Below are 16575 nucleotides of genomic sequence, written 5' to 3' on the forward strand. Positions count from 1 at the left end.
AAACCAATGTTACACCGTGTCTACGGACGTGAGCGGCGCGGTGCAACAAATCCCCGACAGAAAACTGGATCAGCGCTGGAAAGCTGATCCGATATTTACACGTGTCCTACTTCTTGCCTTATCGTTCCGCAGATGTTTTCCTCTTTTGTTTTTTTATCCGCCATCTCTATCTTTCTGTCGCTCGGCTCGGCTAATGTCCGTCCCATGCACTGAAAGCACTCTCCTCCACATCACGAGTAGACACGCCCCTTATTGCTGATTGGCTACAAGTTTGTTTTGCTATTCGGCCCGAATCAGTTTTCTAAGTGTTTTTGAAAAATCACATACCCTGCCTTTAATGGATGGATTAACAAACTGAGCTACCTGCCATTTTCACGGGGGCCCCAGACAGCTATTTTTACTGCAGCTCAATCGTACTTGCTTGATACATGAGAAAAAAACCTCACTAGTTATTGAGGAAGAAATGTGCTTGTCTGTCAAGCCAGAACAAACATCATTGGTTCAACGGCGCAGGCACGTTTAAGCTGATCAATGTTTATAGCTGAATAAAAGACTGATTTAATCATATAAAGCAATGATTGTGTCTCTTCAGAAGACTTGGATTATACTGCTTTATTCATATAGATTACTCAAAATAAACAAAGTGAATGTATTCTTGTAATCTTTACTTGCTATATGCAAATTTGTGAGACAAGTGAACTTTAAAGACATTGTGTAATATGACATGTTTTTAAAGAAGAATCTTATGCTCATCAAGGCTGCATTTATTTGATAAAAAATTGTGAAATATTATTACAATTTAAAATAATTGTTTTCTATTTTAATATACTTAAAAATATAATTTATTTCTGTGATGCAGTGCAAAAATGTCATCAGCCAATACTCCAGTCTTCAGTGTCACATGATCCTTCAGAAATCATTCTAATATGCTGATTTATTATCAAAGTTGGAAACCGTTGTGCTACTTATTACTTTTTTGGAACCTGTGATACTTTTTTCAGGATTCTTTGATGAATAAAAAGTTAAAAAGAACAGCATAAAATCAGCGCAACAAAACCACTTGACGTATATACCTACTAAGCTATGTTTTACAAGAACACTAGCATATACTGTATTTGCACGCAAATCTTACAGTAGTAAACACACTAAACACACCAAAACTCCAACTGTCTCCAAGGTCCCTTGAGGTTTGTTGTGAAAAAAAAATGGAACATTTACTCTTTTTCTAGTTCTTGAAAATCACCGTTATACATTATTTTGAGAAGGGCTACACTTCCCACTCAACAGCAAGCCTGCAAGAGAGCTGCTCACAGATGGCTGAAGTGGGAAATTATCCTGTTGCCTTGGTGACCTGACAATTATTCTGAGCTTGCTGCAGGCACGTCCAAAGTCTCACAAGGTCTCCTCTACACAAGCTACGTCTCAAGTTTCTGGAGCCCATTTATAGGGTTTAATTATATCTTAAGCAGTCAATATGAGAATCAATTACCACATTCTTACAGTATGCCATAAAAGTGTCTAACCAGATGAAACAGGGTTTAAGAAATATTCAGAGGAAAATAAATGTGTTTAGAATTTTAGACCTTTTTTTTTTTATTTTTTAGAATTTTTAAACAATTTTAGAGAACAGATGTAGAGAGGATTCACCGATAACAACTCTTTTCTCAACAGATGGTAAAGTGAAGAACACAGACCGGAATGAAAGAATTTATCCCTTTATATAGCCTATTGATTGTTCTCATCTGTATGCTGGAAACCTTACTGCAGGCACCATTTGGGCTTTGCAAATCCCTGACTTATGCCTTCATTATCTTCTATCACCCTAGGTACAAAGGCAGCTGTTTTTGTGTATCTATAACATGTCAAAACTTTGCATGCCGTATTTCATTTATACATAGTCATTTCAGTTCACACTCAAATCTGATATTCACGTATCAAAACATAATGTGAACAGCCAGACAAAAAAAATGACCTGAGCAAAAAAAAAAATCTAAAATGAGCACTAAGGCATGCAGTTTGAATGTAGCCCAATGCAGATAGAGGTTCGAAACATGTTTTGTTTCAAAAATAAGTGTGAGATTAAAATATCTGAAGTCTAAGATATAAGTATGTATTATAATGTATTTTACCTTTCTGTCATTTGCTTCAGCATTTATGCCATCAATATCGCCCTGTAATTAAAATAATCAAATTAACTTACACAAGAAATAGAACAATCAATTGGAGAGAATTGAATGGATCTTTGTACACATAAAAGAAAACAAAATATTATGTCACTTACATCATGCAAAGGGTAGGCTGCTGTGTAGATACCACTGCCCAGTAGACTGCTGATTCCTGTGAACATGAAATTCAGTCGAGTTGAGTGATTATTGTTGTGCTTGTAAACACAAAAGGGCTTTTCACACGTGCAATAGTTAACACTTGGTTATTCTAAAGCTTGGGTAAATCAGGTTTTTCCATTTGAATGGACCTTTTGGTGGACTGTAAAGGAAAGAATAAACAGTCTCTTCTTTACTCCAATTTTTTCGGTTTTCTGTCACCACTTCCGTCACCAACGACTGTCAGTTGCGAAGTATGCATGCACAACATCCTATCACTGCATCATTTCACACTGCACAAACCGTGCCCTGGGTAAAAGCGGTGCTAACCCTGCTACTAAATTACAAGTGTGAAATGTACCTAGGGTCCCCAGGGTTAAAAGAGGGGTTTAGATAATCCTGCGTTAGGCACAGTGTGAACAGCCCTAAAGTATACTCGCGAATCACCAATCTATTCAACCAATCACTGTCCTTGGATATTAGGGGCAGGGTTATGTGTGAGTTGTTTGCTCATTATTTGTGCACATTTAAAGTTGTGTTGGTGACGTTATGGTTCAAACGTTACACAACTAACTATAGACTCTGCGCTTCAACTGCAAGACAGCGATACCTTAGTTACACTTTATTTTAAGATGTCCTTGTTACAGTGTAATTAAACAATTAAGTAATGAGTAATATTACATGAGTAACAAGTACTTACTATAGGGTTAGAATTAGGGCTTGGTTTACTGTTAGTTTGTTATAATTTAATGTTACTACTTTAGTAAGTACATGTACCATGTAACAAAGACACTCTAAAATAAAGTGTTACCATTGATTTTTGATAACATTTCAATTCAACAACATTGTTGGATGGGATTCAGGTTGATTTGCGCTAGTTTGTCAAGCAAAAATACGAAAATGAGACTTACCCATGATATACTTAGCCCGTGTGCATTTTGTTCGCTTTAAAATCTCATACACCTGTTGAGGATTAGAAATAGGTTTATAAAGATGATTATAAATAAAGATTATTATAAATAGTATTCCTTCTTGGTGATACTAGACTCAAAACGTAACTAAAATGACATTAAATAGTAGTCAACAAAAGTTCTAAATACCACAGGATACCTTTAAGAGACCTAAAATAGCAAAAATAAATAAATAAATCCTGCTGAGAAAATCAATCGGAGGTTGGACAGCATTGTAAGAGGTGGCTGACAGATCAAGTGACTGAAATCATTGTCCACAAAAAGAACGACTTTGACGTCACTGACATTTTGGTGTGGAGCCACACAGGCCCTTTGGCAATCAAATCATGGGATAAATGACACTTGGCCTTAAATCGTCCCTGACTAGGGAGGCAAAACGCTTTTCTAAAGGGACTGGTACTTACTATTGAGCTCCTGGTTTTGCTGTCGAAGAAGGAATTTCTGTCTGATAAATCAAAGCTGTGAAAAGAAACTAAGGGTCATTTCATTGACTGTTTTGTGCCTGCCTATTAAATTATACAGGCAATAATATACCATGGGGCTGTAAAAACAAAAGGCACATTTACAGTACACTGCCTTTCAGAGGATTATTAGTGAGCATCCTTCATATTTCACTACTTTAACTTGACCATAAATTTGAACATTCATAACAATCACGTTTTGTTTTCTACAGTAAAAATAGCATTTGGCAAAATCATTTCTGATCATTTTCATTCCTTGTACTCAATGTAGGATGTGAGGAATAGTTGTGAGGTCAGCAATCATCTTAAACATGAGCTTAAGTGTGGCCATGAATGACTATAGACTTACAGATGCTGCTTTTCTCGTGAGAACGGGTAGGAGAGGTGTTTCACATTTTCCATCCGGTTTTCCCCGACGTTAGGTTGCAAGGGTGCAGTGACTTTCTGCATAAACATGTTGACCTTCTCTACAATGCTGCTTCCATGGCTGACTTCATATTTCTGAAAAAGACATGATAGCACAGCAGAGTACATCATGCTCGTGTAGAACACACAGCTTCTCTTTATCACGTGATAAGATACAAGAACAAATACCTTAAATGTAGGCATTTTTAACTTCATAAACTCTGCCTCTCGACAAAGAACCTCCCAAGGCGCATGGATCTTCAAGAATCCCACACCTGGTATTTTATTCTGAAAAACACAGATAAAGAGACATGGCCTCAGCATATGAACAGCACGCTGCTGTGTTCTCAGCATTAAAATCCCTGTGAGGGAAGGAGGGTGATATTGCAGATAGTGTTAGAGCACATATCACTGGCTTGCATTTTTTGAAAAAAAAAACATGAGTAGTGTTTGCACTGGCAAAACTTGCGTGGTTGCTTACTGGCCCAAGTTGAAAAAACCCACCCCCAAGTCTCTATGGTATTCTGGCACCTACACAGGGGTCGGTCCATCCCGAGTCCATCTAAACTCATGTAATGCTTTTACTGTTTTATTGTATGGTAGACAATATTCACAAGAAAGTAGTAGCGCCTCTTTTCACCAAGATTTACAATTTTACAGTAAATATCATTCACGTGTGTTTGTCAAATGGTGTGAGAGTTATACAACTAATACAATATGAATTTCCTGGGTTCAAGGTGTGTTCAAATCACTAACTCTACGAGTGATATTAATAGTGATGCTTAATATTGATAAGCACTACTATCAATATCGTTCATTCAGGGTATTCTGAAAGATAAACATGCAAACCATTCATAAACTATTCAAGAAATGGACAAGATCTCTTTTCAAGGGTTTAACACACTAGGTTTCCTTCTTCACGGAGGACCTTTTGAGAGAAAATAAATTCACGGAAATGAAGAAAAAATCTCAGAAGAGAAGGACTTCTCTCTTGGTTTTCTGAAGCTGAAAAGAGGGTTATGTAAGATCTGCTTCAAATGACCCACTCTTGTTATAACTCACATCCCACACATAAGGTCTGACCCAGTCTGTTCAATCCCAGCCACTGCTTTCAGCGAAGTACGACATAAACAGGTATTTCTACTCATAGACTACATTATATTCAAGTATTTACAAGCCTAATTCAACCCCAATTAAATGAACAATCACATCTTGACATGGTATACACTGCAAAAAAAGGCTTATCTTACTTAGTATTTTTGTCTTGTTTCTAGTCAAAATATCTTAAAATTAAATCAAGATACTTTTACTAGATAAGCCAAATGACTTAAGATATTTAGTCTTGTTTCCAGGGGGAAAAAACAAATTAAGTGCATTTTGCTTAAAACAAGTAAAATTATCTGCCAGTGGGGTAAGTAAAATACTCTTGTTTTAAGAACCAAGTAAGATAAGCCATTTAGTGCAATGGTATACCATTTTAGTTGTGAATGTGTTCCCACAACTAGTGATACTTTACTGTATATAACAAAATAACTTTTAGAATAAAACAGATTTCAAAACATTTCTATTTTATATTTCCCTCTCTAAACCCAACGCTTTGATCTTTTATGACATCACTGTTTTTGACAACATGGTTCAAACAGAGCAAGTTTTTCTAATAGTCTTATCAGTATTTCATTATGTTTACATTCATATTGGCCTTGTCAAGCTCAAGAGTTATGGGAAAAAAACATAGTGATCCATTTTATACAGAGAAAAATATTGTTTTTGGCACAAAGTTGGGTCTGAGATGGAATGATACGATTCTTTAAGATTCAGCAATAATATTCATGTGATTGAATTCAACTCAGAAAGAGAGGAAGCTAAAAATGTCATGACATAAGAATTTGTGTGACATGAACTAAGGAACAATAATCAGAATAGTGAAGTGAACCCAAATTAGTTGTATTCAGGAAACAATTCTCTGTACTTTTTCACAGAGCTGCTAAATCTTGGTCCTTTAGACTAATACTTCAGTTTATTATCCTCTGCATAATAAACACTTTGTTGATGATTAGTCCACTAAGACCTCTTCACCTAATTCTGGCTCAGCTGTCTATGAGAACATCCAGCACAGTGGAGAAAGTTCAATTCCTGTAGTCTGCGAACATCAAAGCAAATAACATGGGTTTATAGAAGTTAAGCTTGAAAGACAAACCGCTAATCATACTAAAACTGCAAATTAGTAGCATTACACAGTAAAGTAAGTGTGAACTTGTTTTATGATTGCCAGCAATCAAATTAATTCATTCTTACAATCAGCAATTATAGCGTTGGTGGGACTGGGGAACGATTTAGATGTATCCTAAGGGTGACTTTACTCTTTAACTCCACGATGCTTTGCCATTTCAACAAGCTGACTAGGTTTTCCACAATCTTCTCCCAAAATAAACATGAAAATAAAAAATAAGAGTCTAGTTCTTCCGTATTTCACTGGGAAACGTCACTGAGAAGATACCTGACAAATAACACTATTAGTGTAGTTCTCCACACCACTGAAGTGTTTCTGGGTCAACAACAGGGAATGATTATGCTGCTGTATAAATGAATCACTTAAACCTGAATTAATTTTAAAAGCTAGAGAGGTTAAGAAAAATAGCTGGTCATAATACACAATATTTAAGATTAAAGGAATCTATCAGCCTCAAACATACTGCTATTTGAACTGACTGGTCTTTGGATTCCAGTCTCAAGAGTCCTGTTGAAAATCTACATGAAGTCTGGTCCACATTACAGCGAATGTTGGCAAAGAGCTGCTCACAAGCCAATTTATTAGTTTCATTGCTAGAGTTGCTGTGCATGGTTGCATCTCTCAGCGGGTGGACATTATCATTATCACAGTGGCTCAATTCCAGCTGAGATTATAGCCTTGGTGACTGAAACTTAACAAAAAGGCACATCACAGTGGACACTTTCACACATAGTATTTTCTGGAAAATTACTGGCAAATTTAAATTACTGTTAGAGTTCATGTATGAGAACAAGCCCTTTTGAGAAATACCAGGTTATGCATTTAGCTGGCACTTTTATCCAAAGTGACTTACAATAGTGGAACATAAATTCAATTCATCACAGAGCAAGCAATACACATAGTATACAATGGTAGGTTCATTTGAAAGCTAGATTGGGAAAAAAGCTAGAGCATAAGTCAAATCTTTAAGTCGTTTTGGAAAAAAGCATATGCTAAATGAATTAATGTAAATTAAATGTTGTGTTACTCACCAGTAAAGTAAATTCGGCAATTTTAATGGTAATTTACTAGGTTTAATGTGTGAAATCATTCATGTCTCCTAGTTTCCCAAATATACCCATGGTTCAAAAAAAGAAAAATCCTTCTATTTTCAGTTTTCTAATTCAATCAAAGACTTCAGGCCTGTTCACACCAAGGTAGATAACGATAAGATATAGTTAAAAAAATTGCAATATGGTAGAATATTTCCCATCTTCTAAATAAAAGTATCATAGGACATGGGTTTAGGTTGGACATGCGCATAGGACAGCACATGCCCATTGGCTGGTCCAGCCTAAAATAAAAGCTTTTTAATGCTATTTAGGCATTAGAGACAACATTTATGGCATAGTTAATGTCAGATTTGATGTCAGATGACGTAATTTAAATGTGAGTGTGGTAAGCAGTTTTTAAGAATTTAGGATTTCCCTATTCAAGTAGGTAGGACTTAGTCTTGGATGCCCTAAATAAATGCCCGGAGGCATTGCAAAAATAAAAAAATTAATAATAATAATGAAAATTAAATTAAATTAAATTAAATTAAATTAAATTCCTTTATTTACTTATTTACTTACTTACTTTTTATTTATTTTTTTCCCCCATTCAACAATTTTAGCAAAAAGTTGAATTGAAAACTGAACATGAAGTTCAGGCATTTGTTTTAATGACAGCAGCACTTCACAAGTTGGTGTCAAACCTAATGATCATATTGTATGATTTTCCAGTATGATTTGAGAATAAGCCAAAGAGCATTTAAGCTTCAGTGGAAGCAAGAACATCTGACATTTAACCATCTGAAGGAGTTCATATGGTTAATGTCACAAATTTGCTTATGCAATTCACCTATAAATAGTGCAGAATCTGAAAAATTTCTTATCAATTTTATGTAAAATTAGATTACGAATCCCAGGTTTTCATGGACACTACTGTAAATGAAAACACAATGGGACTCACCCCTTCCTCTCTCTCCATCTCAAGGCCCATCTCACGCAGGTTCTCTTCAAACTCCTCCCTGCGGAGGCGCTGGTCGTCATCATGGTAATCCAGCCTCTGTTCCTGGGCTGCGAGTTCGGGGTCCTCATGAGCAGGTGGGCTGCTCTGTTCACGTCTGAATTTGCAGCACAAGCAGGACTTGGATGACTGTTTGCGAGTGCTCTGGGGCTTCTGGACATGGTAGGTGAGGACATAATCTATCCGCCTTAAGCCATCCTGGAAGTACGGCCACAGCTTTGGGTCCTTTGGTCTCTCATTTCCCTGCTGAGCTTTCCGGAGCTGAGAAAAAATAACAGTTCATAAAAGAGTATTATATTCATTTGTATAGTTTTTTTTTTATAAGAGACTAATTTGCATTAGTAGATTATTATATGATTTTAAGTAAATATCTTTTGACATTTTATTTAAAATAGATGAAGATTATAAAAAATGATATGGACAGAAGTGATAATGGGATCAAAAAATGACTTTACAATAACAAAATCATGATGCTAACTCTGACCTTCAACCTCAAACCTTATAAACCATAAATAAATGCACTAGTAATATTAAAGGGGTCATATGATGTTGCTAAAAAGAACATTATTTCTTTACGTCTATTACAAAAACAGACATAAACCTGCCTGTGTACTCAGAGTATGACTTCCAGATTTCTGGCCCTTTAAAGGTGTATTTATGTTAAACACTATTCTATTCCAGCTTACTTCACTGAGACGTAAACCATTCATAGGCTGATTTTCCAGTATATGGTAAACACTGTGGCTCTGTGGTGCTTTCAATGTTGCTCTGTTGGTTTGAGTGCTGTGAGTTTGGGGTGTTGTTAGTTTGAACAAGGACACATAGAAATATGGGGCAAGAGAGGTACTACCCACCAAATAAATCCTAGTTAACAAATTACAGCTAATTTCTTTGAGGGAAAATCTATGTTGAAACCTATTGGTGCACTTACACTCTTGATTAATATTCGGGTCAGCATTTTTTTAAGAAATGAATTCTTTTATTCAGCAAAGATATATTAAATTGAAGTGACAGTAAAGACTTTTACATTGCTACAAAGAAAACAAAATGTCAAAATTCAAATTGGCAAATGCTGCTCTTTTGAACTTTCTAGACATTAAAGAATAAAATAATAATTAAACAAACATTTTACACAAACAGTAAGCAGCATAATGCTACTTGGAAATGTTACTTGTACCAAATCAGCATGTTAGAATGAAAGATCTTAACACTGAAGACTTAAGTAATGGCTGCTGAATTTTCAGCTTTGCCATCACAAGAATAAATTACATTTCAAAATACATTAAAGCATGTATTTTAAACTGTGATAACATTTCACAATATTACAGTTTTACTTTATCTTTGATCAAATACATGCCTTGCTGAGTATAATAGATTTCTTTTATTAAATATATTTAAACTTTTACTAACCTCAAACTTCTTAGAACAGTAGTGTATATTTGCGTTCCAGTACAGATTACAGAAACTATAAAACAATTTACTGATGCTTGCAAGTATTTACAAGTGGGTTTGTCTTACACAGAAACAGAGTACATCTTCTTCGAAACCAATAACAACAAGGTGACACTGACTAAAAGTCTACTTCTTTTTTCCAACAAATGAGCAGTGCACTAATACATTTATCAGGACAAAGAGGCAATCAGCTGAACATTTTCAATTTCCATCCTACATTGAGAAGCACATATTCAAAGTTTGTTCCTTCTGCTTAAATGCGGGACACATAAATCTTTTTGTTATTTAGCAGATGCTTCCAACCAAAAAAAAAAAAAAAAAAAAAAGATTTGCTGAGGAACAGCAAACATTCTGGTCACAACAGAAACTTAAGAGCCTAATTACAGGTGCAAGAGAAGATCATGTTGTAATCACAGGGTTTAATTTGGTTTTGTTTGTGTATGTTTTATGACTCTGAAAGCCGTGATTCCCATCCACTTACATTATGCAACTGACAGACTGCAACGGTTTGAATTAAAAATCTCCGTTTGTGTTCTACTGAAGAAACAAAGTCACCTACATCTTGGATGCCCTGGGGGTAAGCAGATAAACATCAAATTTTCATTTTTGGGTGAACTATCCCTTTAAACCAGTTCTGCGTAATGAGGAAGTGAGAATCACAACGCTGGAATTTACATGAACACCAAACATCTATAGGGGCGGTATCAACAAACAAATAATGTTAGTCTTTAGTTAAAAAGACTAAAGAAATTTCTCAATTCCCATGCATAAATATAAATTGACTTTTAAATGACATTATTTATTATGTTATATTATACATTATATTACAGAAGCTTAAAAAGGTCAAATAAAAAAAAAATGTCTTTCTATTGTCACACTTTTCACTCCTGTAAATATTTCTCATGCTAGATTTCTGAACAAAATACTAACAGGGACAACATATTCAATTGCATTTTTGACTCAAAGAATTATAAATAATGAGATAAGAGTGGTGGAAGCTGTCAAAAGCTTATTAAGATGCAAAATTAAGTTTACTGCTTGACAAGTGCTGTTTTTTTTTGTTTTTTTTTTCAGTGGACGATTTTTCATTTTAATCCTGAATATGTGGTTAAATCCTTATAAGGAGTAACACACCACTCAAAAAGTACCAAATCTATAAACATGCACACAACACATGGTTAAATACATTTTTATAAAGTCATTTCAGAGGGTATTTCAAAGTGACCAGCCTGTCCTGCAGATTTGCAAAGACGTTCAAATACTCCCTTAGAATGCAAAGTAGTTTTGCACAACCAAAGGGTACGCAAACTCGGCAGAGCTTAAACTTTATTGCACCATCTGGAGTACGAAAAGGAAGGCAATGTGTTCTAGCCGAGATGTGTTTGGCAAGCTTTAGTTTTCATAAAAATATATTTGGTTAATTATCCTCCATGATATAAGCTTACAAGATTATTTCCCTTGCATAAACAATAAAATTACAATGCAAATTTGACTATTTATGTAATTTAACCTCCCTAGCTTAAATATCATATATCACCTGCTCACTACAAAAGTGTAAACTGAACCATTCAAATGTCCACATATTTGTCCATAGTTTGCCTTGCAAATTATGCAGTACTAGAAAGACAGGAAAACAGGTGAGGAACCGGTAATATGTCTTTATCCCTGAAAAGTGGACGAAATGAGTGCAGAGGTATGTTTTCTCTGTTGTTGTGACTTACAGCAGCCTGGGGGTATAGAGAATCTCTAGTGCCTTTAGAATTGTCTTCATCAATCCCCTTCACATCCAATGGGACAGTTTCATACTTCTCATTTCGCCACATGCTGTCTTGTCCTCCCGGGCCTGATGGCTGCTCCTCTGTGCTGTTGAAACCCAAGAGTTTCTCCCCTGTTGAAGAGCAAACACAAATTTATCAAAGCAAATATTATTTGCAATAGGAACCTAAAGTGCAATGCTAAATTAATCTCAACAACTATTCGTGTAACACAGATTTGCACATAATCAGCTGGTGTAAAGTTTAGTTTGACATACACTTAAAGAGAAAAATCAAGTTTGAATGCAAATTTAAAATAAACAATCAAGAGCAACAGACAGCCCAACAGTTCACATTTAATAAAAAATGAAAGTGTAAATACAAATATTTTTAAAACAGAAGTGGTCACACAGTCAGTATTCTAAATTGTTTTTCTTTTTTTTTTTTGGACCAAGAAATTGTGCAGAATCTTAAATATTTCTTTTTATTTTCATGATTCTTTGTTTGACTGTTTTTACAAATGTTTACATTTAATTTTCAATAAGGTCTCATAATTTTGGAACATACTATATTTAATACCATAACAACTTCTGTTGCTTTTTATAGATCACAGCTCTGGAGTAAAAACAGAGGGCAGCAAGGGGTCAATATATTGATAACAATAATGCCTTCCAACCTAATTACTGAGCAGCTGAGAGCAAATGCAATTCATGTAAGACACGCATCGGAAATTCATCACCTTGACTAAAGCCTAATAAATAAATTAATGTTTTTAAAAATGGAGTGGTAATACGACAATGGTACTGTATAATGAATCTCAAATAAAAAATAAAGCAAAAACAATGCCCTATAGAACACATGCCTAAATTTTTCTCCCTAGAATGCATATGTAGGTCATTGTAGGATACAAGTGTGTGTGTGTGTGTGTGTGTGTATGTGTGTGTGTGTGTGTGTGTACGAACATCCTTTAATATTAAAATGGCATATTATATGTGAAATTAATTAGTTTACATGATCCCAGATACATTCATGTTATATTATTATATAATATTTGCTGCAATAAGTAAAGAATCTTTAGAGAAATTTTCTTAAATTAAAAAGTGAGTTTGAAAAAGATTTTGTTGAATTAGATTTCCGTTCCTGCTGGAAAATCCTTGTCATTTCATCAGAGGATGATCAAGCTGAATTTTGGAACATAGTAGCTGGTTTGTCACCGGTCCAAGGTGGTTTATCAGCTTTAACCAGCTTGGTCAAAGTCTGCCAGATCAATCTCAGCCCTATTAACTGCTAGTCCATCTGATCCATCACCTAGATCAATGTAGACAAGCTAATAAACAAAACTGAACAGCATGTTCCGCCAAGAAACCATATAAAACCAGCTGCCATCAGAAGAGGAACACAAAGGCTACAACTATTGAATAGCCAACTGATATACAACATGCTTTCTGGTAATTTTCAGCCAGAACATTACCTAGAGGTTTATGTTTAAGAGGACCATATACTCATTTGCTTGTTGAGATTAGTTAATGAAGCTTGATTACATTCACCATAATGATGTCAGACAAATGAAAGCAATTTTCAGGATGGCAAACACCCTTGTGGTAGTCATTAATTGAGAGTTACATTTGATTGTCGGTATTTCAAGGATAATAAATCATGAAACTTACTTGTCACACTGTTGCAAATATGGAAAATATTACAGGTTTTATACATCATTCCCACATTCTACAATAAAAATCCTTGTAGATAATGTAGTAACATTCTCCCTTAAACCATTTCTTTTTGAAAAGCCATGCCTCCATATAGCCTACCCCAAATGGGAAAATCCCCTCTGACAGCTCAGGTTGACATGCCCCGCCCCCTCAGACCAACATCTCTCTCCTCAGGTGAAGATGATGATGCTGCGATGGATTTTCCTCATATGCTCAGTGTGTGTGTGTGTGTGTGTGTGTGTGTGTGTGCCTGAAGGCAATACGTGACTGCACTAAACCCACAGAACACTGTTGCTCACCTAATATCACACGCCTCTTTATCCATTCATCACATCTGACTTTACTATTAGTATTATTTTATTAATAATAACACCAGTCAACAGGTTATTGCTTAAATGCATTATTTATAACATACCTGGATGTTATAACAATCTAGGGCATTGTAAACGTGTTAAAAAATAAATACGTTGTCTGAGTGATGGATTCTGTTTGGCTACGGAGCGATCCATAATCTGTCGATCTTTAATATTCATTGTTACAAAAATAAACGCGCAATCAGGATTCTGAATGCAAAACATGAGAAACTCACCCGAGCCATCAGCCTCCTCATCTTTCCTCGCAGTATTTACATCATCTTCACCCTTCATTGGCGCAAATGTTCGTTGTATCTAGTTTCCAGGTGGATATATGGAAGTTGTAGGCGGTGTGTGAGAGTGAGAGTGACGTCCCTCCGCGATCGTTTGTGGAGTATTTACATGAAGGACTGGATCCGTGCGAATGCGTTTTTATCTCATCTACCAACCACACACATCTACATCACTACAAGAAACACGAGCTTTTCCTCACGTCAGATGCGCTTTATTTGGGCAGTTCATGAAGCAACACCAGTTGAATACGGGATTATCTCATTTTGTTAAATGATGTTTTGAACTCACGGGATTTACAGCCTGTTTAAATATTATGATTTATACAGGGATGCATATCGGTGATACAGGCTATTATCGGGAAACGGGGCTAGTTGTCACACTTTTTACTCCACAGCGAATTTTAACGATAAAACATTTATGAAACACCGAAAAATGTGTGAAATTGCAAAAAATATAAATGTACAAAAACAAACCATTGTTTTCACAAATAAATACTGTCCATATAATAACTAAACTGCTGTAAAAATTGCCGTTTTTTTAAATTAGACACCATTAAGAGTGTACTATTACAGACCATTGATGACTACTACCTAAAATTTTTAAGAACATCAATTCAAAATATCTGTGGTCAAGTATATCTGGAATATTCAAGGTCTCAAATCTGATTGGACAGAGGGGCATTTCAAGACTGCTACCAGCACTGTTTGTATCACTTCTTTGTTACATCCTGTAGGTGGTGACAAGTGACTTTGTTTATGAGTGAGTCATTGAACCATTAATTGAACCGATTATTCTGATTAATTCAAGCACAATGAATGAGGCCCTGTCCCAAATTGTACCCTAAACCCTTGTGGTCTTCCTCTGAGTCCACACTTTCGTGACGTAATGCTGCTTTGACTGTCGGGTAGAAGTCTGCTACGGAGCTCGCCTCAGTGCAGACTTGGCAGAAGTGCGCAATGAGGGTGCATAGCGGCCGCAAAGGGGGCGCTTGTGAGCACCCTTCTGAAAGCTAAAATGACAAATGGGACACCCTACGGTCTACTTAACGGACACGTGTACGCGGCGGCCATTGTAAGTCTGCAAGACCACAAATGCACATGAAGGCCCTGTCCCAAATGGCACCCTAAACCCTCGTGGTCTTCCTCTGAGTCCGCACTTTTTTGACGTAATGCAGCTTTGACTGTCGGGTAGAAGTCTGCTGCGGAGCTCGCACAAGTGCAGGCTCGGCAGAAGTGTCGATCGAGGGCGCATAACGGCCGCAAAGGGGGCGCTCGTGAGCACACTTCTGAACGCTAAAATGACAAATGGGACACCCAACGGTCTTGTGGACTTAACGGACACACGCACGCGGCGGCCATTGTAAGTCCATAAGACCGCAAGTGCACAAGAAGTGTTCCATTTGGGACAGGGCCTGACTGTCGTTATGAGTAAGTCACTGAATCATTCACTCAATAGATTTGTTCAAAAGACAGGTTCATTTGGGTTCGAAAAGTGCTGAAACTATTTGATCTTTAAGAGCCAGATTTCAGTGCTCAGTAAAGCCAACTCAAATGACACTTCACTCCTTACTGATCAATGCACTGTTCAGCGCTCATGCAAGTGACCTGGAAGCTCCTCAACCTGTAAGTACGGATAAGTTATTGATATCCTCAGGGACACGTCAAGCAGATGTTTTTCCTATATATAATTTTACCCGAATTAACAGGTAATTATACACACACTTTTCTCTCTCACACACATTTTTCTTACTTGCAATGAAACGGTCCAGGCACAACTGTCATTTCTAGTTCTAAAGTGACTTTTTATATGTCAGCAATATCACACTGGCATATGTGATATTATACAGTATTGCAGTGCCGTAAAGTTATTTTTAGGTTCGATATTTGCCGTACATTCACATTCCCTTGCCACTGTTATAGAGTTGACATTCCTACAATGATATCAATACCACGATTAATTTTTAACAATATGCAACCATTGTATTTCGACATAAAAAAATATTAATTCAAAACTCCTACGTGTATTTTAGCTGCAAATTTATACCCGAGAAAGCTTTAATGCAGTATCACGGTGCACGATGCACCAACTGGTTTAAAACGTCAAAATTATTGCAATTACAATAACTTTTAACATTTAATAATACACATTGTAAAACTTGTAGCAGTCAAGAGTTACTTAATAGAGGTTAGATTTTGACAATACTTCATTTCATACAAGTGCATAAATAAATAAATAAATTTCTTGAAAAAATAATTCCTGTGGGTTTAGTGAGTTTGTAGTGCCCAGACTGACTGACTACAGGTGAAATTTTGCCATAACCTCCTTTACTGTAAGTACAGTAAGCAAAAAAAAATATTTGAAAAAATACTAGAATGAACCAAAAGTTTTTTTTTTTTCATATTCCAAATATTGTAGTAGGTTTCTGGTGGCCAGTCTGGCTTACTACAGCTGAAATCTTGCCAATACCTCCTTTACATGCACTTACAATGCACAAATATTTTTAGAAAAAAGTTACTCTAATTCACCAAAATGTTTGTTTATATATATATATATATATATATATATATATATAT

General features: G+C 35.9%; 1 protein-coding gene across 4 annotated transcripts in view; it reads right to left on the bottom strand.

Annotated features, from left to right (window-relative positions):
- The window catches only part of LOC107730080 (anoctamin-1-like), a 43066-nt gene that overhangs the window by 18383 nt on the left and 8108 nt on the right, over positions 1–16575 (bottom strand). For 2 of the 4 annotated variants that reach the window (XM_016540811.1, XM_016540810.1), the window contains exons 1-9: positions 13945–14161; positions 11611–11777; positions 8381–8698; positions 4348–4446; positions 4103–4254; positions 3697–3751; positions 3233–3284; positions 2282–2337; positions 2130–2171 (exon numbers count right to left, since the gene is read on the bottom strand). In XM_016540811.1, the coding sequence (XP_016396297.1) occupies positions 2130–2171; positions 2282–2337; positions 3233–3284; positions 3697–3751; positions 4103–4254; positions 4348–4446; positions 8381–8698; positions 11611–11777; positions 13945–14002 (999 nt within the window). In that variant the 5' untranslated portion in view covers positions 14003–14161. Of the gene's footprint in view, positions 1–2129; positions 2172–2281; positions 2338–3232; positions 3285–3696; positions 3752–4102; positions 4255–4347; positions 4447–8380; positions 8699–11610; positions 11778–13944; positions 14162–16575 lie in introns of those variants that run through there. The other 2 variants (XM_016540813.1, XM_016540812.1) reach the window with 2 other exon arrangements.

Source organism: Sinocyclocheilus rhinocerous, unplaced genomic scaffold (genome assembly GCF_001515625.1).
Source record: "Sinocyclocheilus rhinocerous isolate Xijiao unplaced genomic scaffold, SAMN03320098_v1.1 scaffold878, whole genome shotgun sequence".
Classification (NCBI taxonomy): Eukaryota; Metazoa; Chordata; class Actinopteri; order Cypriniformes; family Cyprinidae; genus Sinocyclocheilus; species Sinocyclocheilus rhinocerous.